General features: G+C 42.4%; 1 protein-coding gene across 1 annotated transcript in view; it reads left to right on the plus strand.

Annotated features, from left to right (window-relative positions):
* ZFYVE26 (zinc finger FYVE-type containing 26) overlaps positions 1-23303 on the plus strand; it is a 67222-nt gene that overhangs the window by 36438 nt on the left and 7481 nt on the right. Inside the window, 15 exon segments of the mRNA XM_029911452.1 lie at positions 121-225; positions 1067-1189; positions 2657-2833; positions 6470-6716; positions 8113-8211; positions 11996-12153; positions 12844-13013; positions 14025-14056; positions 16353-16489; positions 16611-16831; positions 17336-17483; positions 18676-18885; positions 20313-20531; positions 22053-22250; positions 23062-23264. Coding sequence (XP_029767312.1) covers positions 121-225; positions 1067-1189; positions 2657-2833; positions 6470-6716; positions 8113-8211; positions 11996-12153; positions 12844-13013; positions 14025-14056; positions 16353-16489; positions 16611-16831; positions 17336-17483; positions 18676-18885; positions 20313-20531; positions 22053-22250; positions 23062-23264 — 2447 coding nt within the window.

Genomic DNA, 23303 nt, shown 5'->3' on the forward strand with positions numbered 1-23303 from the left:
CTGGCTTGGGCTAACTCCTGATGCAACCAGTTCAGCTGTCTGCCTGGGCCTGGTGATGGGTTTGAAGAAATATTGTTCAAAACAATCATTCATAGAAACACTAACATTTTATTTTATTAGATTTTGAATTTGCAAGATGTCCCAACATGGAATGACTGGCAAGATCTGAAAGAAGCCTGCATTGATGATCCCCAGGCTATCATGAGTGTTATTCTGGAGGCAAAGGTATGGCATCTTACATGGCTTTTTGTGTTTAAAAATTAGAAAATGGTGGCATTATTACATTTTGTTAAGCAATGTTTTTAGATGCTTGTTTCAACAGAGTTCACAGGGCAAGAAGAAAAACTCTTAATAAATTGTGTATTGAAGAAGCTAATTGGAATCTTTGTTTAATGTCAGGATTTAAATGAAAACCAAGCACCCCCATAGTTTTGTCCTAATTTTATTCCCATACATAACCCATTTCTTCCATTCTACCTCAGAAATCCGACAAGGAGTGACTCTCTTGGGTGGTGTGTGTAAGTAACATGCTGTCCTTGCCAAGGAGAAACAAAGCTAGATGGGTTTTTCTTAATGCTTGGAAGAATAAGCAGCATGCAGTGAGTGTGCTATACTGGGAATTAAAAAAATAAACTCTTCTAGACAGAGCTTACATTTATTTGAACTTAGAATTTTTAAAGTTAAAAATACAGCTGTTGGTGAAATACAGGTTTGGACAGCATAAAATAACCAATGATGTAGAGCCCATGGAATATATCCTTCTGAAACTATTAATAACCTTGCTGGAAATTCTCAGTATAATCCAAGAACACTTACAAAAATATTTGTCCAAAATGCCTTTTTTTCAGTGGCAGGTTACAATAGTTAGCTCAGTGTAGGATGGGTCTCTGACAACATTGTATCATTTATTACCCTCCCCTGACCCGTCCAACCCTGGTGTTGTAATTATTTCTTGCTGGAGGAAAGAGTACGGTAAGACTACTGAACTGACCTTGAAATGTTAATCAGAGCATGGGCGTGAATAGCCGTAATGAAGGGAGCTGTTGTTTGCCTTCCTTCTCCTTAGGATTATGAGTTGTGTGAAGAATGGGGTCACTTATACCCTGTCCCAAGAGAACACTTGATCAGCCTTCACCAGGAGCACCTCCTGCACTTGCTGGAAATGGGAGACACTGAAAAGGCTTTGCAGGTAACCAGAGGGCTGTTTTTGCCTTGCTATCTTCAAAGGGTAGGTCACTGGTAAACAAGGGTACCCTAAGGCAGCTTATGTCAACCTAATTATGTCTGTGTACATCGGTGGGAGCAAGGCTGTAGTATGTAAGTGCCCTACTACAGTGACATTAAAAACTCCACCTCCACGAGAGGCATAGGTGTATGTCAGTGTAGTTAGGGTGACAGTGTCTGTGTAGACACTGTTACTTATATTGGCTGTTGGCTGTCATTCTTGTCAATTTCACAGCTACAGTATGGAGCTGTGAAATTGACAAGGAAGCTGGGCAGTCATCCCAGGGTGGGTGAGGGGCTCCAGCTAGAGCCTGGTTGCCCCCCTATCAGGGCTTCCTGCTATCAGCCGAGCTGCACCTGCCGTGCTCCCCACTACAAGCTCAGAGCTGCCTGGACTCTGGGCGCGTAGCTCCCTGTTGGGAGCCCAGAGGACAAAGCCGGGCTTCCAGCAATGGGGAGCCAAGAGCCCAGGCTCTCAGTCCCCTCCCCCGCCCCTCTTCAGTCTGTGGAAGCGCTCCTGGTGAGGATACGCACCACCAACAGAAGGAGGTTAGTGTGGACATGAAATGCTGCAGTAATTACTGCAGTGACTGTAAGTCGACCTAACATAGGTTGACTTAAGTTTCTAGTGCAGACATGCCCTAGGTCCTAACAAAGCCTTCTTTCTTTTGCTAGTGTTCTGGTTTGTGGGGGGGGTGTATGTGTTAATAAAGCAAGCTTCTTTGAAAGGATACTATGAGGCCCAGCTTTTAAATTCTATGGGGGGAAAAGGATTTTGCAAAATCCTAATAACAAAAATGTTTTCATGGCTTTTTTTAACTTAATGAATATGCAGGGTTTCTTGGTTTGGATTCAACATTAGAAACTATAATGGAACATTCTTGTGCTGCTAGTGCAGAAGAACCAGGAAGTGAAACTGACCAATCTGGTTTCATTGCTGCCTTGACTTAATGAAGTGTGAAAGCAAAATTCTTTTGGGTTGAATAATCATGGGACTGTTACTAAAATAACACAGAGAGAATTAATTTAAGTGCCCTCTTACAGAGAACTTTAGGATCCTTACAGGTTAACATAGGGGTCATCTTGATGATTCAGTATTTGACTCTTAATTTTTGGTCTTCTATATCTCACTTCCTGTTAAATTAAATTAATTTGCAATAAATCTGTTTATTTTTAATTGTTAGGAACCTGTTCTTGATCATAGATCATTAAGTTGAGGGCAGTTAGGCTGTGCAGTGATATGCACATAGAGGTGACTAAAACACCTTCAGGTACTTTAAGGGGTTGTTGCAATTTAGATAAAATGCTTGAAAGACTAGTGTAGGGGAAAATATCCTGCTCCACACAAGGTAAATGGACTAGCTGAGCTTAAGAGGCCTTCCCCTGCCATGTAATCAGGATTGTCTGCATATTTTTCTCTTGGCTTTTGTAGCTCTTAGAAAGAATAGAAGACTCTGATACGCGCCTTGTGATAAGCGAACAGTCTCTTGACAAGCATCCCAGCTTGGCAGCCTCTCACTTCCTAGCAAATTATCTCACTACCCACTTCTACAAGTACCTGACAGCTACACGCCATAACGAAATCCAGGCTCTCTACATGGGATCAAAGGTGAGCAAAGCCACAGAATCCCAGCTGCTTCACTCCATTCTGCATTTACAGTAATACGTACTAATTCTACAAGCACCCAACGGTAGGCCTGAGAGGAGAATTCTGCAGTACCTTGTGGGAGACCCAGGTACCAATTCTCAGTACCTGTCTGAACCAAGTGTATAAACTGGAGGTGAGAGATGGAGGAGGAGGCCTTAAGCCATCTTTGTATATGCTGAATTTTGGGGCTTTTGTAGCTTCCAGGATCATCAGAGCAGCCTCAGGACTCTATGGGCCATTGAAAGCAGAGAATAGTCAGCACAAGAGGGGAAGGGGGATTCCAGAGGATTAGAAAAAGGGAAAATACGGTGCCAATCTATAAAAAGGGAAATAAGGACGACCAGGGGAATTTCAGACCAGTCAGTTTAACTTCAGTACTCTGAAAGATAATGGAGCAAATAATTAAGCAATCAGTTTGCAAACACCTAGAAGATAATAAGGTGATAAGTCAGCATGGAATTGTCAAGAACAAATCATGTCAAACCAATCTAGTAGCTCTCTTTGACAGGGTAACCAACCTTGTGGATAGGGAGGAAGCGGTTGATGTGCTATATCTTGATTTTTAGTAAGACTTTTGATACTGTCTCGCATGCCTTTCTCATAAACAAACTAGGGAAATACAACCTAGATGGAGCTACTATAGGATGGATGAATAAGTGGTTGGAAAACCATTCCCAGAGAGTAGTTATCAGTGGTTCACGGTCAAGTGGAAGGGCATATCAAGTGGGGTCCCACAGGGATCAATTCTGGGTCCGGTTGTTCCATATCTTCATCAATGATTTAGATAATGGCATATAGAGTACACTTAAAAGGTTTATGGACAAAACCAAGTGTGTGTGTGGGGCGGGGATTGCAAGTGCTTTGGAGGATAGGGTTAAAAATCTGGACAAACTGGAGAAACGGTCTGAAGTAAATAGGATGAAATTCAATAAGGACAAATGCAAAGTACTTCACTTAGGAAGGAACCAGGGTGGATTTGATTTAAATCATGATTTAAATCACTAGTCAGGAAGACTCAATTTAATCATGGATTTCTACATAAAAGTGCATTCTTGTTGGTTGTTATAACCTTAATACATATTCTTCACAACTCAGAGATAGATGTAGGTTTCATTTTTAGAAGGTACGCACTATAACAAACTGGGGGGAAAAAAATTCAAATGTCTAGTACACAGCTTGGTCACAGACAATGCTGCAAATGTATCCAAAATTAGAAGAAATTTAGAAGAGTGTGAAGAGAGTCCCAAGCTAATAACATATGGTTACAGTGCTCATTTGATGCACCTCCTAGCCAAAGATGTCAGTGTTCCAGAAATAAAGGCTAATGTTGTTGAAATTGAAAAATATTTCCATAACAACCACTTTGCAGCAGCTGCTCTGAAAAAAGTGGGAGGAACCAAGCTAACTCTCCCACAAGATGTGCGATGGAACTCAGTAGTGGACTGTTTTGAGCACTATATCAAGAACTGGCCTAATCTGATGACAGTTTGTGAACAAAATTGTGAAAAAATAGATGGCACTGTCACAGCCAACGTTCTCAACATTGGGCTTAAGAGAAATGTTGAACACATGCCCACATCCCTTGCCTTGGGAGAGGGAAAGAATCCCAAGCTTGTTCTTGGATAGAAGTAGAAAGTACAATAGCTATTTGATGCACTCTGAGCAATGGCACTGCTACCTGTGTAATACTTAGCACATATATGGTGGATTTCATTTGAGGCTCTCCAAATGCCTTCCAGATGTGGGCAGTATTATTCCAATATCTGGATGGGAGAACTGAGGTACAGAGAGAGCAGCTGCCTTTACAGAAGTCACACCAAATCCATGACAGAGCTGGGACTAGAACTTGGGTCTCCTGATTTTTGCCATCCCTTGCTCTAGCCAATGTGTCCCTTGCTCTTGCCACTTGTTGTAGGAGCAGCCGTGATCTGTATGCTCTGTGTAACTATGCTCTGTATAACCTGTAGGTTCAAAAGGTCTGTTACACCTTCCCTCCCCCCCCCCCCTCTTTTTTTTTTTTTGGTCTCCTCTCCCTCTTTGAACACCTGTGAAGTGGCTTTCCCCCTCCCCCTCCCTCCTGGAATGCTTGTGGGGTGAATGGGCTGCTTGAGCAGCAGGAAGATCAGAAGAGCTCCCAGGTAGACAAGGTGTCTGGGACTCTGATTGGGCAGCGATCACATGCCCAATGCATGGACACTGCCCGAAGTGAAGTGTGACCAACCAGACATGGCCAAGTCATCTCTAGTCGCAGGCCAGGAGGAGCAGGTCCTTAAAAGGGGAAGGGGCCATGTGCTCAGGAGTGCACTCACAAGATTGTACCTCCAGTGAAGGCCCTTCGCCTGGACCGCTTGGCCAGTGGTTCGCCACATTGCATTTCATCGTGCCTCGGGAAGACTTACCTTCATCGCACCATCCAACGCTGCTCTGTGGGACACTTACCTTGAAGGATCCTGACATCTCCAGTGCCGTGCCTGTCCTGGGAGCGTGAGTATGCAAGTGAGAGTGTGACCACCTCCCCGCCTTTCTTTGCGCTTAGCTTATCAGTATAATAAACGTGTTGCTTTCTGCCAAATTCTGGTGGGTCATTGGTCCTCCCTAAGCTTACTAACTGGCCCAATTTCAGGTAACACCACTATGCTCCGCTTTAAGCAGATATTTAAGCAAACTGAATGGATTGAAGTCTCATCTATAACTCTGCCCTGTAACATTACCAGTATTGTACCTGCTTCAGTGCTCCCTAAAATAACTGGTGCATGGTGCAATACACTCTTCTGTTACCTAGCTTACCTGGTATATCGGAAAGTGGCTGTAGTAAGTGGCCGTTCTTGGGAAAGGTACTATCTACTGCAGGGGTCAGCAACCTTTCAGAAGTGGTGTGCCGAGTCTTCATTTATTCACTCTGATTTAAGGTTTTGCGTGCTAGTAATACATAAACGTTTTGAGAAGGTCTCTTTCTATAAGTCTATAATATATAACTAAACTATTGTTGTATGTAAAGTAAATAAGGTTTTTAAAATGTTTAAGAAGCTTCATTTAAAATTAAAATGCAGAGCCCCCCCGGACCGGTGGCCAGGACCCAGGCAGTGTGAGTGCCACTGAAAATCAGCTCGTGTGCCGCCTTTGGCACGTGTGCCATAGGTTGCCTACCCCTGATCTACTGTCTCCCTTTTACCCTATGATGAATGTAGTGGAACCCAGCTGCAAAAAATTATTAAGGATTGGGTTAATTGTTGTTTTTGCCTGCTGTCTATTGTAGTGGGAGAACCATATTCTGCCTTTCTATAACCCCTCTTACCTGACAACCGTAAAGCATATTACAAATGCCAATTACATACCTACTTCACAGGGAGATTGTGATATTTCATATTACAGATGGGGAAACAAACTCTCTTGCCTCAAGAGGTTTGCCCAAGGTTACATAGCAAGTCTGAGGCAGAGCCAGGAATAGGACCCAGGCTCTCAGGTCTAGTCTTTAACCTCTAGATATCGCTTCCTCCACCATATAGATCATTCTGCTGGGTGCTTTTTGGATGTAGACAATCCTGGGATTCTGGCTATGTGATGATGGTCTCCCTCTGTCTCCTTCCTGTGTCCAAGGTGTTGCTGACTCTTCCTGAGGCCTACCGTGCTAGCTACTCCCATCTGTCCTCCAGGCCACTGCTCATGCTGGAGCAGCTGCTCATGAACATGAAGGTGGATTGGGCAGCTGTGGCCGTACAGACGCTGCACCAGCTCTTGATTGGGCAGGAGATCGGCTTCACTGTGAACGACATGGATGCTTTGCTCTCCAAGTATTCAGAGAAAGCCCTCGACTTCCCCTACTCATTAAAAGAGAAGAGATCAGGTGACTGCGTTTCAGAATTTTCCCTTCTACCAGGGAAGGCGGGGTGGAGGCTACATTGTTGTCAGTTACCCTTAAGAGCACCCTACTCCATTTTACTGCAGGGTTTTATACAGCCAGATATCCCCTCCTCGTTCCAGCCTAGGGCATATTCTTTGAGAAGTCCTCTCCTTTTCACCACAGCAGGTGTTTTCAAAAGATTAGTAGCCCAAATAGTCTTAATTTTCACCTGCTGCTTTTTTCAGGGCCTCCTTCCTTTTACCATTTAATCTCATCCCTTTCAATGTAAATTCATTGATGGACTTAATATATAATAGGGTGCTTCAATAGCATCTTGCCCAAAAACAAACGTGAGTTTATGTTGTGTGGATCTAAATCAGGGGTCGGCAACCTTTCAGAAGTGGTGTGCCGAGTCTTCATTTATTCACTCTGTTTTAAGGTTTTGCGTGCCAGTAATACATTTTAACGTTTTGAGAAGGTCTTTTTCTATAAGTCTATAATATATAACTAAACTATTGTTGTATGTAAAGTAAATAAGGTTTTTAAAATGTTTAAGAAGCTTCATTTAAAATTAAATTAAAATGCAGAGACCCCCAGATCAATGGCCAGGACCCGGGCAGCGTGAGTGCCACGCTGCCTTCGGCACGCATGCCATAGGTTGCCTACCCCTGATCTAAATGGATCAAATCGTTAAGACTTGACTCCTGTTTGTACTCTCTGCAAAACCCCCCAGTTTGGGGGCAGTTCTGTATGATTGGTTGTCTCTGCCTCAAGAGGTCTGGGACTGGAACAGCAACAGCAGAGGGTGCTGCAGGTCAAAGCAAGTGCATCAGCAGAGCTGTGCGTGAGAAGCCTGCATAGCATCTGCTTGCATTATGCCTCCCTCTAATGGTTGAGCTTGTTTAATAAAATATGCATCTTTTGCTTGTTCCAGTCAGTTGCTTGCAGGAGATCAAGTCTGACGCTCTAATATTAGTATGTGTGTTTACCCTGCCACTGAGTCAGATGCTTCCTCTTTGCTTTGACCATCCTGTTCCAGTGGAGGGGACCCAAAGTCGGATTAATAGTGTTGTTATATCTGTCACAACTGTGGTCTTCTAGCAGAGAGTTGCAGCACCTGTCCCATTATTCATGTCTTTCACAATAGTCCTGTCCCTAGATATTGAGTGTCTCTCTCTGTTTAGGTCTCTGAGCAGTAAGACCTGTGTTTATAGTTTGCATGCCATAGAGTTAGTTAATTTGTGGGCTAATCTGCATGAAAGATGTTGTAATTTATGTCATACGAGCTAATCCCATGTGAACTCATACTTTTTTGCACACTGCTGTGAATGGATTATTATAATCTTCCTATTGGCAGATGAATGTATGACCAATATTTTATTTATTTCCTTTGCCCTAGATTCTGTGATTCGCACCCAAGAGAGTCTCAATCAGGTATCGGAGTCTGACACCTTGTCTAAATCAGGATCAGCAGAACTGTCTCCTGCCAGTTTTCCTGGTAAGGAAAAGGTCTAATGGTCACACTGTTTCTGGTCCTCTTCTTACTCCTCCTCAACCTCCCACTCTGCCCTAATCCTGCATCCCACCCCTCTCTTTAAAATAACAGTAGTTACACTCTCTGTTCAAATTCAGCACAGGTGAGTAATAATCTAGCACTGTTTAGAGGTCTGGGAAACATGAGTTTGTAGGGAGAGGGTCTCAGTTTGGTTCTTATTAGATAGGTGTCCACATCACAAAAACCACCAGCACAATTGGCACTAACTGTCCCTTTTCCAGTCAGTCCAGTTCTGGGCACCACACTTCGGGAAAGATGTGGACACATAGGAGAAAGTCTAGAGGAGAGCAATAAAAATGATTAAAGGTCTAGAAAACATGACCTACAAGGAAAGATTGAAAAAATTGGGCTTGTTTAGTGTGGAGAAGACTGAGAAGGGACATGAAAACAGTTTTCAAGTTGAAAGGTTGTTATAAAAAGGAGGGTGACAAATTGTTTTTAATTACTGAGGACAGGACAAGAAGTAAGGGGCTTAAATTGCAGCGAGGGAGATTTAGGTTAGACATTAGGAAAATTTTCCTAACTGTCAGGGTGGTTAAGCACTGGAACAAATTGCCTAGGGAGGTTGTGCAACTTCCATCATTGCAGGCTTTTAAGAACAGATTACACAAACTGTCAGGGATGGTCTAGGTAATACTTAATCCTGCCTCAGTGCTGGAAACTGGATTAGATGACCTATCGAGATCCAGTCCTATATTTCTGTGACTCTGAATGATGATAGAGAAGTTCTCCATCATGGCTGCTGCTCTTGCTGTGTTTGTGCTCTTTCTTTTCAGCTGTGTAGATAACTCTTTTTCCTCTGGGAATGATTCTTTTCCTGACTGCCTCCTTTTCCTGACGGTCTTTTTATTTAAAACAACAAAAACCTCAAGTTTGTTTGTTTGTTTGTTTTTAAAGTCCAACCCACCTTGCATACATCACCCAGCCTTAGGTTTTAAGTTTCTATTTGGTTACATCCCTACACTAGTCACATTCTGTTTCAGAAGGCTTGAGAAGCTGCCCCAAGTGATGTGATATAAGGGGCCCAAGTCCATACTCAAAAGTGCATCCAGAAGTGCGTGTGCAGATCAGGAAATTGCCTCCATAGAAGTCTAATTAAACATAATCTAAGCACAGAAGCCTAACTAGGAATGGTGTGATGTTTAGAGCATGATGTGAACTAACTTGTGCATGCAATTACGGGAACCTACTTGTGGTTTCTTGTCTACTTTTGCAAGTTGACTTGAAACTCTGATTTTGAGAAGCTTTGGCCCAAGATTTCCTTTTTGGAAAGACAATACTGTTGTCATCGTCCATCCAAAAGCTTCTCATGCTTGACTGATTGTGGCCGTTAAAAGATCCCTTAGCTTCTATCTGGAACACACTAAAGCCCCAAGGGTGTCCATGTTTTCATTTGATAGCTTAATCTATTGTTACACCAGCTCCACAGTGCTCGTGTAAATGGTTCCCTAGTTGCGTTTTGCATTGTAATTCTTTAGCAGACCTCCATTCCAAGGTCATATCCGGTCTACTAAATCCAAGATTTGCCTGCATCTAGATCTAGTCTTTTGTCAGTTATGCCCAGAAGATTTGTAGAACATTGGTGCTCTTCACTATTTTGCTAGTTCAGAGTTGCATCTTTTTGCTTTTTGCAGCTAGTTATCATTTTTCATAGAATATCAGGGTTGGAAGGGATCTCAGGAGATCATCTAGTCCAACCCCCTGCTCAAAGCAGGACCAATCCCCAGACAGATTTTTGCCCCAGATCCCTAAATGGCCCCCTCAAGGATTGAACTCACAACCCTGGGTTTAGCAGGCCAATGCTCAAACCACTGAGCTATCTCTCCCCCCCCCTTTGTAGAACTCTTCCTGGAGCTTTTGTAACCTCTGGGTTTGGGATCTACTAAATGTTTTTTATCTTTTCAGAAAAAACAATTACTTTCCAGGAGCAAGAATTGTAAACATGCTATAATAGATCCTCACATATTTTCCAGCAGTGCTTTTGTAGCCTGTATGCTTCTGTCTTTTCCCTGAAAAAGAAACTGCGGGGTGAAGGCAGGCTTATACCACCCTCAGGAGGTTGAGCATGCACCAGCCATTGGTGAGGCTGTTCAACGGCTGTAGAATTCTAAAATTTTAAAGGAATTCCCATCAGTCATGCATTGAGAGGGTGAGCTCAGTAGGGTGGGGCTGTCATACCAAAACATTTCCTGAAAGCACAATTACAGGTAGGTAGCATTTTTTTTTTTCTTTTTAAATAAGCTTACGACAGGCTTTCATGCAGTAAGAAGGTTATAACGGCATCAGTGATTGATGAGCAGCGATAGTCCTCTCTCACTGCTTTCCTTTTCCTACTCCCTTCCTCTATCCCCAATTTTTAAAAAATCAGTAAAGCTGTGCCTGTTCTTCACCATACTTATTTGCTTATATGTTTGTCCCCATTGCCTACCCTTCGTCTGCTTGCATCTTTAGATTGTAAGGCCGTCAAGGTAGAGATTTCCTCTTTTCTATGTTTGTATTGCACCCAACACAATAAGTGGGGAACGCAGTCACTAGATTTTAGCTCAAGCAGAGTGCCTTATCTCCACTACACTTTTAAACACAGGTTAGTTAGCATGTGTTACATCGCACTTTTAAATCTTAGTCTAGACGAGGTCCAAGAGATACTGTAGGCAGCTTTGTGTCCTCTCAAAGAAGTGCTGCCCTGGACACTGTTCAGGTGTGTGGGGGGAAGGAGAGAGGAGGGAGAAACCCTTCCACTCAGCAACCACCAAGTCCCACCCCAAATCATCCTGTTTCTTCTTGTGCATCTGGCATTAATCTGCACTCCAGTGTTTGTCAGCCTGATGAACATGAAGTAGCTTTCTCTTAGTGGGAGCATGTTACTTCAGTTGGAGTTTAACTTGTTTCATTTTTAGAAGTAGTATGTGAGGGAATTTGAATGGGTTACAGGTGTAGTAAAGGGTCACCATGCCTTTCACATCCAGGAGCCAATTCCTGTTCAACCCAGGCTGGTAATGAATATTTGACAGCTTTTGATTTGTGCAAATACCCACATCCCACAAACTACTACAATTAATAGCACCAACAAGACGCCAAGTTAGCAGTCTCAGTAGTGAGACCAAGGATTTAAAAGGTCATGGAGACTAAATTGTCCTTTTGCCGTTCAGAATTGATTCCTCCAAGCCAAGGATGTGATGTGATGGTGAAGCAGGGGGTGCATTGTGGGGAAGTCTAGGCTGCTGCTGGCCCATGTTGTAGTTGTGCTGGGGTGAAAAAGAAAAATCAGTCTCCAGGGATGTCAGTCTGGCACTTCTGAGCAGCACAAAATATAGATGTATGAAAGCATATGTATTTGGCATTGCATTCCTGCCTTGTAGAGTCCCTCCATGTAAGATTGGTTGCTGACAAGGCACAAACAAGCCCAAAGATCACTTTTCTCCAGGTGTGGTGGGGATAGTGATATATGTCTGCAAACACAAAAGCAAGATTTGCCTGTGGTAGTAGGTACTGAAGTGACTGGAAGAGTTTGCAGTCTCTATTAGCATATGTTATTGCAAGATGGCAAGAAGCCTCTTCTGCATTTAAAAAAGATCTTGTTACTTAAAGTATCTGAATGCCTTACAGTATGATGTACCATGTCTAGCATGGAGGGTTGAAGGGTACTAGTAATCTTTTCATTGGTAACCAAGAGGAAATTCCACTAAGCAGCCTAAATCCAATTCCACATTTGGCTTGGTTCTCCAAGGTATCATCCAATCTTCAAGTCCAAGAGAGAGAAGCCTGCCTCGGAATCTGTTTCCTCAAGAGTTTGTGCCACCTGAGGTGCCACCACCAAAGCAGCAATGGATCCCCGATGAAACTGAAATTACATGCATGGTCTGCAAAACAGAACGTTTTACTATGGTAAGAAACGAGGGTCAAATACAGATACTCCTAGGGCTGTGGTGGGGCATGTGTTGGTTGTTTGGTTTTTTGTTTTCCCTCCAGCTGGTGATTTAACATGAAAGCTAATTCAGATGGACTGTTCCCTAGGAGCCCCCAGTGATGCTAGCAGTTTGTCCCTTATAATGTTGGTATCATCCAAATTGACAGTCAAACAGATGCTGAGGGGGAGATTGTGAGGGTTAAATGTATTTGAGGTGACAGGCTACACTGATGGCTCCTGAAAGATCTTTCTGGGGCAGGTGAAGTGATAGAAATAGAGCCTAGGAAGGGGAAATTTGATCCTGGGAAAGTAAACTGCTAAGGGATCTTGTGGAATGTCATCTTGTTCTTTTCCAATCAGACACAGTCTACGGAACTTCTGCATCTGGAGAGCTAAAAGCTGAAAAGCCGAAGACTTTGGCAAACTAGTCCCAATTGGGCACATTGGCTCTCCCTGCCATCATCACCTTTTGGGGAAAAAACAATCAGTGGGCAGACCTTAGAGAATCTTGAAACCCGAGATGAACAGGAATTATTTGCTCTTTGCTGTTCATTGTTTTTAATGGGGTAAATTCACCTATGAGCTGAGTGGCTCTAATAAAGGAGAGAAATGTCAGCTGCTAATCTACTACACTCTTCCAATTAAGCATAATTTCTCTTGTGTCTCAGTTTAATAGGCGCCATCACTGCAGACGTTGTGGGAGGTTGGTGTGCAGTTCTTGCTCTACCAAGAAAATGGTGGTGGAAGCTTGTAGAGAAAATCCGGCTCGTGTATGTGACCAGTGCTACAGCTACTACAACAAGCATTGTCCACCTGGCTTAGTCCAAGACACAAGCATGTAAGTCCTTGCATACAAGTTCTGCATAGTTCCACATACCCCTCTTCCCCAGCTCTGTATGTGTGAGAGACAGCATAAGTACAGCACCGTGCTTTAATCTGACCAGGAGGAACCACCTCCATGGATTCAGAAGTGAGGCTGTGAATTAAGTAGCCCTTGGAGAGTGCCAATGAAGGGTTTTGTGATGTGGATGTTTTCCCCTGAGAATTGGACTGAAACTCATTCATACAGACTCAGTGAGCTGGTGGAGGGTGTGGTGAGGAAAAGTGGGAGAGCAGTCACCTCTGTGCCCCCTGCCTTGCTATCAGTGGGCCTACTGGGAAGAGATGAGCACAGTGCAGTTTTGAAAGGGTACGTGAGGGAAGAATGAGCAGTAAATCAGGGGAGCTTGCGGCATTTCCAAAATATATCAACAGGACCCTAATGCTCTATTGCCCAGCACTGAGCCTGAGCACCTCGTATTGCTTTTTCTTCAAATCTCGAAGTGTGTGTGTGTGTGTGATAAAATAAATTCTGTTTGTTTGTGTGGGGCAAGGAAGCCAAAGGGGGGCAAGTAGGTTGGACAATAAAGGATTTGAGTATTTCTTGTTCTTTCTGTTCTGTGGCTGGTGGTGTATGGGGATGTGAGGTAGCGTAATCTGAAGGCAGAGCAGAGAACTGGATGCTAGGAACTCCTGAGTTTTAATCTGAGCTCTGACACACTCTTCTTCTTTGCCCTTAAGCAAGTCTCTTAACTCCTTACTGCCTGTTTAATAGATACAATACCTTCCCTTCTGGAGGTTATAAGGATTAATTATTTATTTAATGTTGGTGAAATGCTCTTAGTGCCATATACTTATTTTTCCATCTGTTTACTTTTTTGGGGAGGGGAGGTCATCAGTTTATTTTTGATAACTAATGCTACGAAAAAGTTAGCAATATTGAACGAGCCCTTTTTTTAACTGCCAGGCTTTAATCACTCTTTCCTCAGTGTGTTGGAATGAGTGTGAAGCTTCTATCTCTGTTTTACAGCACAAAAGAGGAAGATCAAGACTTGATGGAAGGTGAGAACAAAGTAACATTCAATTTCTGCTTTTAAAAGTGCACGATTGTCATCTTCGTATTGCTAGTAAGCTGGAAGCTGTGCTGTAGCTAAAGGATCCAACAGCACTTCCATTAACAAAATCTCTGCTGTTTTCAAATATCTTTAGTCTGAAGTCAGGCATGCAGGAAACTATGAATGGAGTTGAGGATTGAGCTGCTAGGTTCCAGTTCCAGCTCGGACACTGTCTAATTGTATGACCATGGGCAAGTCACTTAACCTCTCTGTGCCTCAATTTCCCCATCTGTAAATAGTGTATGAGACTTCATTCGTATTTATAAAAGCACTTTGCTCTTCTCAAGCATCTTCATGCAAAGGATCTGAAAGTACCTCATTATAAAAATTGAAGTATTTTTCTCTCTGGCTGCTGGTCTAGGACCTGTGGATCTTGCAAGCATTTGTTCTGGTCTTCCAGGTCATGAGAAAAGGGCCCACGAAGTATGGGTGCTAGTTGAAATACTGAAATTCTTCTAGTAACTAAGGTTAAAACAAAAGTTTTTGAAGCTTCTCAGTAGTTCCACCAACCCTAAATACAAGCTAGTATTCTCCTCTCTCCCAGTGAAGTGTGACAAGCTGTTTGTTGTTGAAAGCAGGTCTTGTTGGTGTGTTCCAGAGGAGCTACAATGCTCAGGTGAAGAGCAGCTAGTATCAGATGACTAATAAATACAAAGATAAATACCTCAGACTGAAGCAATTGAAAATGGAACTTCTGGTCAGTTGCTGCTGGAAGATCTTTGTCTTCATTACTTTGTTCAGTCTTTCATTTGCGTCCAATATTTAGTGCACTTCAGTTCATTGGACCTGTGTAGCTCCTCTTGAGCATGGCAACAAGGACAGCTGCATGGGACTTGGACAGCCTCTCAGACTTAGCAGGGGAAGAATCACAGCAAAGTGATACTGACTTTATTGTGGGACTATGGGGATGTTTTGCTGAATAAGGATATTAAGAACTTCGATGTCACTCACACTTTTAAAATGGGCTTGTTCTGATTGCCATAATTTTCTGTATATCTTAAGGTTTCATACTGCTGCCTGTCATGGTACACTCCGAGTACATTTCATGTAAAGTCCATACCAATAGATAGTCCTTGGTGGACTTTGTGGAGTCTGTGGCATTTCCCCCTTTTCAGGGAAAAACTTTGCTTGGTGTAGAATTTGGGTTTTGAAAGGGGGTGTTAGCTGGCTTTTTTGGCTCAGTGTTGTCACTTTTAGCATTAGAAGGGTAATGCATCCCAAGTTGCTTGAAGATGGCCTGCAGCTTTGGTCTGACTACAGCATATGTCAATTTTGGTGGGAGAGATTCTCAGCTCAGATTTAAATTTGGGCCCCAAAAAGCCAGATAGTAATCAGAATGACCTGATTTTCATGATCCCATACCTCATGAATTACAGTGCCAGGTAGGGTGACCAGACAGCAAGTGTGAAAAATCTGGACAGGGGTGGGGGGGTAATAGGAGCCTATATAAGAAAAAGACACACAAATCGGGACTGTCCCCATCAAATCGGGACATCTGGTCACCCTAGTACCAGGGCTAGAAATGAATGCTATATATCACTTGAAACCTGAGATCCCTAGCTTTCCAGAGATTAGAGCAGATACTCTTAGCGATCTCAGCTTGAGATACTGGACCTTTTAAAAACTCATTGTCTGGTCCCTCAAACTGACAGTACTGTTCTGGCATTGCTCTAGAGCTACTGGATCTTTTTTTCAGCTTTGAGTTTACGATTTGCAGGTAGCAACCTTAAAAGAAAATAAATAAGTAGGTAAGTCATTTAGTGCTTCATCTACAATCAGTTTATTCATTCCCCTTCTCAGCCTCAGTGACTTCCCTTCCACCACCCACAGAGCACTTATCTCCACCGATCTTCTGACAAAAAAACCACAAATATTGTAGCTCACAGGTGGTCAAAAAAGAAGGTGGGTATACTGTAATGGAGTGGCACCAAAAGGGTTAATCATGAAAAATACACTGAATTGGGGATATGGGTGTTTATTGAGGAAATATTTTAGACAGTATAGGACTTGATGTTTGGGAGTGGAAATCTGCTACTGAGCATATGCAATAGCTGCTTTCTGTGGTTCTGTGCTGTGCGTGTTGTATAGGTGAGATTTTAATCCCTCTAACTTCTGGAGTGTGTGCTGAGAACAGCACAGGTAGCTCTGATAATAAAGCATACAGAATAACTTAGTGACATGCTTTCCGCCTGATTTGCTGCCCCTCCCAGGATGATTTTGATTAACTGGTTCCTCTTTCTCAGCAGTACAGACCTGTGGTAATGGAAGTTTGGATTACTCTGTAGTGATGCGAGTACCCAAGGCAACTGAACTTGAGTGGCTTCTTTCTCTGAGTGAAGATGAAAATGAAATTGTGCGTAATGAATTTTATTATGAACAGGTAAGAGCTTGAGAGACAGAGAGGTGAGTCCAATGTAACCAGTTCCCTTTAGAATTCTATTAAGTGCTGGTGCAGTGTCCATTTACAAGCTCTTGGGTCTTTCTTTACTCTTAATTGACAGGCCCCTAGTTCTTCCTTGTGTATTTCCATCCTCAGTCTGCACTCAGATAGCACAGCATGTGGCCACCAGATGATACAGCGCTGCTGCAAATTGTCCCAAGGTCTGATTAACCCTGAAGTGGATGCTGGGCTTCTCATGGACATCATGAAACAGCTGCTTTTCAGTGCCAAGATGATGTTTGTAAAAGCTGGAAGGAGCCAGGATCTAGCTTTGTGTGACAGGTAAATTGCCAGCTGTCCTTTGGGATTCATTGGAGCTCTTAGCCTTCCTTTAATGAATTTAAGTAGTGTTGAAAGGTGCTGGACTAACCTCTCTAGAGGCCAAAGTCACCTGTTTATCCACAAAATCAATACTGGGAATACTAGACTCTTGGAGTAGATGGGAATAAATCTCCCTGACTGTTTAAACTTGCTGCTTTTGCTATGGAGGATTTTTTTTTTTTTAAGCTTAACATTTTGCCTGTTTTCTGACACTTATTTAGTGTAGGCTTTTACAATGGTACTTGTCAGGAATTTGAATTTTATTCCTTCCTGGGGCATCAGTGTAAGGCAGAATAGAGTGGGAAGTGCAATGCAAGGGGTCCCAACTGTTCAGGTAAATGTACCACAAAACCAGACTTGGCAGTACTAGTTAGTGTCCACAGGCTTGCTAATGAGCCTTAGAGTATAGTGATATACTGGGCGTGCATGTGCCTACTCACTTCATTCCTGCTTCCTTCCAAACAGTTACATCAGCAAGGTGGATGTGCTGAATATTTTAGTTGCTGCTGCCTATCGCCATGTACCATCTCTGGATCAGATTCTGCTGCCTGCAGCAGTAACGAGGCTAAGGAATCGGCTTTTGGAAGCAGAATACTATCAGTTAGCTGTTGAGGTAACAAAAACGGGGGGATGAAGGTGGTTTTTTGTTTTTGTTTTTTTTAAGGAGTTTATCATCTTAGATGGCTTGCTTTCCCCCACTGAGCTTAATTGATGTGATCTCTGATATTAAAATACAAAGCAGTTACTGATCTTTGTTCATAAACTATGGGATGTGATTAAAAAAGGAAAAACTTAAGAAATATTTTTAGATGTTCAGTTTAACAGTGAGGTGCATTCTGCTTGGGAACAATCTGCCAAGGGAAGTGATGGGAACCCCATCATTTGGTCCAGTTCCAACTAGGACAGGCAAAAAACTAGAAATGCACTGTCAGGAACAACCCTGCATTGGTAGGGGAGTTAGGAAAGATCTATTAGACTGGATGTCCTATCTGCAACTTCTAGGGTTCTGTGATTTGATTTGTACTTAAGGAGTCTCAGAGACCTGCTAGGACAACTTTGAAAAACATTCACTTGTGAGACAATGATAAAACCTTGACAGCTCATCTGGTCATATGGCTTATCCTCTCCATTCTGCCTTCCCTACCCCCTTGATTTCATAAGCCTCTGTTTGTGGCATCACAATTATTATGGAGAGGATTATGATGACGCAAACAGGATTAGGATTTCTAGTAGGGAATAAGCAGCATGAGCAGATGAACTGTTAAACAAAAATGGTTCCTGTTTACATGCAAACATCTCTGCTAAAGAAACTGTGGGATGATGTCTTCTATCAGCAGAATTGTGTGAAACTGAATGTTGCCAAAATGTTTCCATGAAGCATCAGCAAGTCTATAAACAGAAAACCACTAACTTCATATTCCTTCCTAAACCACAGACCTGTTGAGTGTTGTTCTGTTCTTGTAATAAAACTATAAAATCTACTATGAAGGAGAAAATTACTTTACCTTTAGGAATGTAAAAACTGTTGGATTGAACTTTTCTTGACCATAGATTAATTAAACTCTTCCATTACATATGCAATATGAAAATGCTTCCATAATCAGAGTTTGTGGGTAGTTCAGTAGTTGGTATTTAAGGTCACTAATGTGGAACTGATAAAGGCATTTCTTACTGTACAAGAAAACGTTTCTTCTCTGGGAAATGGAAGGTCACAGATTTAGATTAGGAGTGTATTTATCTGCTTCTCCTGTCTTCTGTGCTGTCTCTCTGTATTATGTACTACTAACTAATGATTTGGGGTTTAGGTTTCTACAAAGACTGGGCTGGATCCAGGTGGAGCATGGCATGCCTGGGGCATGGCTTGCCTTAAAGCTGGGAACTTAAGTTCAGCAAGAGAGAAATTGAGCCGATGCTTAAAGCCACCCTTTGATCTGAACCAGTTGAATCATGGCTCAAGGCTGGTCCAAGATGTGATACAATATCTGGAGTCCACCGTGAAACCCGTAGTCCTGGTGGTAAGAGGCTATTCTACCTGCTCTGGAGAACTGTACCAAAACTGTCAAAGTCCTGAGGCTTTGGCACAGTTCTTTAGGAAGAACATGATTCAACCGGGGGAGGTGGGACATCCATAGCATATTATAGGGGTTACTGCTGGAGCAGTATTATGCAGCTGCTTTTGTCTTTTTGACATAATTAGCATCTGGAGCAGATGGTGAGAGGATTTGCACCACAAATACTGAAGCCTGTGCAGAAGCCCCACTGGCTGCACCCCACAATCAGTGATTGACAGCAGAATGATGGGATTCCGTTTGTGTAGTGTAGTGCCCAGTAGATGGGAAAGAAGCTCATCTTTTGAAGGTTATGCAGTAATGCAGAGGCCCATCTGACTGCTGTTTGGAGGCCAGTGTGAAATGGGGTGGAGGTCTCAGACTAGTTCTTAATGAATTGGTGTCCATGTCGCTATGTATCAGAAGTGGCACTAACTTCCCCCCTTGTTGGTCTCAGAGGCAGCAAGGATTGCATGAGTCCTAGAAGTCCTCTTTCCTTCCACCATCACTGATGCAGCCCTTCCAAATTAGCTTGTGGTACTATGACAAAGGTCATAGTTAAGAAGCCTGCATTTTTGGTATCAGTTCTCTGTTGTGTGGCTGGAGAACTTTGTTTTCCCGGACTCACAATCCAGAATCTGTTGCCAGCACTAGCTTTGCTTTAACACCACCACCCTCAAAAAACTCTTATCAATTGCAGGTGGAAGTTCAGTCTCTCTTTTGACTAGCATTGCTTTAGTAATTAAACCAACCTTTATATCTTTATACAGAGCATACAAAGTGTCTTTATGAAGAGACTAAGTTCCATCCAGCTGTACAATGTGATGCTGTATCTCTTTTGTCAAGAACTTCTGATAGTCATGTAATAGTTGAGGGTGAAACTTGGGACCTCAGAACCTCCAGATTGAAAATATTCCTTTTAGAATTTATATAGTTTGAGTTTATTGTAAGCTATAATTAGGTACGAACAAAAGTTCAGGTTTTGAATTTTTAAGTAAACTGGTATCCCAAGAGGGCTTTCCCCCATGATTATAGTTGTGCTCCTAAAATTTCTGGTCTTCTAATACAACAGCAAGTCAGGGAGTAAAGTGCATATTTGCTGAAGTCTCTATTAACAATGGAAATCTTTAAAAAACAAACCTCCTATAAGGACCCATTCATATTGGAACAGAACCACAATACCTACAGTCATGTTTAAACATCATTGCTGCTAGCAAGATTTGAATACAGTTTCCCTATCCAGTAATATGGCTGGAGTTTCATCCCATGTATACCCCAGTAGAAAAAGAGAGGGGGTTGGTTGATACGCACTAACCCCAGAGAGGCTCTGCAGAATAGTCTTCCGATTAATTGTTCCTGGACAGTCCCATGTCATTGATTCTCTGTCTTAATAGCAGGACGATGACTACTTTGCCACATTGAGAGACCTGGAAGCAACCCTGAGGACACGAAGCCTGTCTCTGGAGATGATGTCCGAAGGGAAGATCCAACACAACAGCTACTATCAGGAGTGCTTGTTCTATTTACACACGTATGGCACCAACCTAGCAATCATTAGCTTCTACATGAGACACGACTGCATGCGAGAAGCACTTCTGCATTTGTTAAATAAGGTGAGTAATGAATTCTGCTGGCAGTATAAGAATCTGCTCTTGTATCATCTAAATTGGAGCTTTGACAGCATTAGGAGGACTTCTCCCTTCCAAACTGGTGACCAGGATAGTACAGTATCTATGACTGAGTGCAAAATCCAGCATGCTCTATTTCCTCTGAGCTTGCACTATTTATAATCTTATTGACCAGTCTCTGTGGATTTATTCCAAATGACTGAACGTCCATGTCATATAGAACATTAACTAGCACTGTTCCATCTTGGAATTATTATTGTCTCATCCCCTTGCCAAAGTAGTGAAGGCTAGAGAAGAGAGAGCCACTTTCTGTTCTCCTCCAATACTATCAATCCACCAGTTCTTACCAGCATGAAAGCTACTGAAAAATACTTAAAACTTCTAGTGCAGGAGTCGGCAACCTTTCAGAAGTGGTGTGCCGAGTCTTCATTTATTCACTCTGATTTAAGGTTTCGCGTGCCAGTACTACATTTTAATGTTTTGAGAAGGTCTCTTTCTAGAAGTCTATAATATATAACTAAACTATTGTTGTATGTAAAGTAAATAAGGTTTTTAAAATGTTTAAGAAGCTTCATTTAAAATTAAATTAAAATGCAGAGCTCCCCCCGGACCGGAGGCCAGGACCTGGACAGTGTGAGTGCCACTGAAAATCAGCTCGTGTGCCACCTTTGGCACATGTGCCATAGGTTGCCTACCCCTGTTCTAGTGTGTGTGGGATTTTACCTGGTTTAATAACCTTTTAGAATTTAAATAAATTTGACCTAGGTATTTCAATCAGTATGTTCTAACTCCATTATCCCCAATCTGTTAACTGGTTTATTAATAGGTAATTGTTTAAGTGGCCTTATCAGCTCTGGTTTCTCTTTATATCACCAGTGTGATTGCTATAGTTAGAATTGAGAAGGTCCATTCTAAGCCCTTATTCTCAGTTATCTTTTGAACATATCCTACATGTTCTTAGCTTAGAAGTGAATTGTTTTGTTTTTTTTAAGAAAATCTGCTTACTTTTGAGAGCCCAGTGATGCGACAAGCAGTAAAATTTTTCAGGTAATTCAAAACAATTTTAGGTTGAAAACTTCCTACTGTAACTTGGACAGTGAGACTTCAAATGGCAGTTCTCGCTTTCCGGTTCTCTTACTGCAATGCAAGGTTGTTTTGGTGCTAAGGCTCTCACCACTGCAGGGGAAGGGTTCCACTGAAAAGTTAACCTGTTTCCACCAAATGTGTTTTTGTTAAAACATTTCTGTGCATACTGGGTTCTGTAACTAGTGCTGTGCAGTGGTTTTTTAAAAAAAAAAATAGCAAACCCAGTCACTACCTTGAATGCAGTGATTAAACAACGTGATAGCACCCCTTTAAAAACAGTTCACAGCTGGCTATGTGTTGGGTGCCTGCCTGTGCCCAGAATGTAGGGTTAACCTCTCTGTCACTGGTATTCCCTTCAGTGGCAAGAGAAAAGCCAATTCCTGCAGCTGATTTGCCTCAAGCTCCCTTTCCGCCCTGTAGGAGAGCCCACCAGAAGTGTTCATTGAAGGGATCTTTGTCCCAAGTTATAAAAGTGGAAAACTGCACATGTTGGAGAACTTGCTGGAAACCATTGATCCAAGTCTGGAGAGCTGGGGTATCTACCTGATTGCAGCCTGCAAACACTTGCAGAAAAAGAACTACTACCACATTCTGTATGAACTGCAGCAGTTTATGAAGGTAAGGGTGGGGTGGTGGGTCCCCCTTTATTGCTGAAATAGTGAATAGTATCACTCTATTCGGCGATATTACTCAGGTGTTAAACTCTGTGTTGGTCACGTTATGTTTTTCTGTGAATTCCCTGGGATTTCAGTTGGAACAAGTATTCATCTGTATCTTCCATATGCTCCATCCCTAGCTGTTGTGTAATGTTGCTGTGCGCTATTACGCAGCTGTTCTGTCTTGTCCCAGAGTGGCTATATTTCTATACTGAGTCAAATGATTCCTGTGTGTCTAGTTTTGTACCACATTTTGGGATCCTTTGTATTGATAGCTGTTATTGAAATTTAAGACCACTTAAATGAGAGAGTAACTGCAGAGTCCATGTCTGCAGTTGTTTCCTGTTTCACGTTTTCTAACTGTAGGATTGTCTTGTGGCCAGTGAAGTTCTTGTGCTTTTCAGATACATAGTATGTCTTTTGCTTGTTTAATTTTTATTGAATATAAGCTGCTAGGAACTTTCTGATCCTAGGAAGACCCCAGGCAATACTGTCTATTCATATCTGCTGTGCTTATTGTCATGAATCTGGTCTTGTTGCACCATCTTATCTGATGCTTTAATTGTATGCCCTCTTAGGGAACCATAATGTTTGCTTTGTGTGAGCATTTTAGTACCGACAGTCAAAGTAGCTCTGAAGATGTTCTGCCTATGGATGCTCTCTGTAAGAATCTCGGAAGCTGAGAAGACCGTGTTTCTCAACATCACAGATCATAGTCTTGTTGTCAAATGATTCCCCCTTTTAAAAGTTCATTACTTGTTTGTTTCTTTGAGGATCATGTCCGTGCTGCCATGACCTGCATTAGATTCTTCACTCACAAGGCAAAGTCTTACACAGAGCTGGGAGACAAACAGAAATGGCTCCTGAAGGTCAAGGACCACCTCAAAGTCTACCTGCAGGAGGTTTCAAGGAGTTCCGGAAGGAAAAAAGCTGCTTGCACTTTTCGGAAGAAAATGACAGCCACTGATGTGTCAAGGTATCTGCAAAACAGAAAATGAAGTTCTGGGAATGAGGT

The sequence above is a fragment of the Terrapene carolina genome, unplaced genomic scaffold, assembly GCF_002925995.2.
Source record: "Terrapene carolina triunguis isolate 2854851 unplaced genomic scaffold, T_m_triunguis-2.0 Scaffold96, whole genome shotgun sequence".
Lineage (NCBI taxonomy): Eukaryota > Metazoa > Chordata > Testudines > Emydidae > Terrapene > Terrapene triunguis.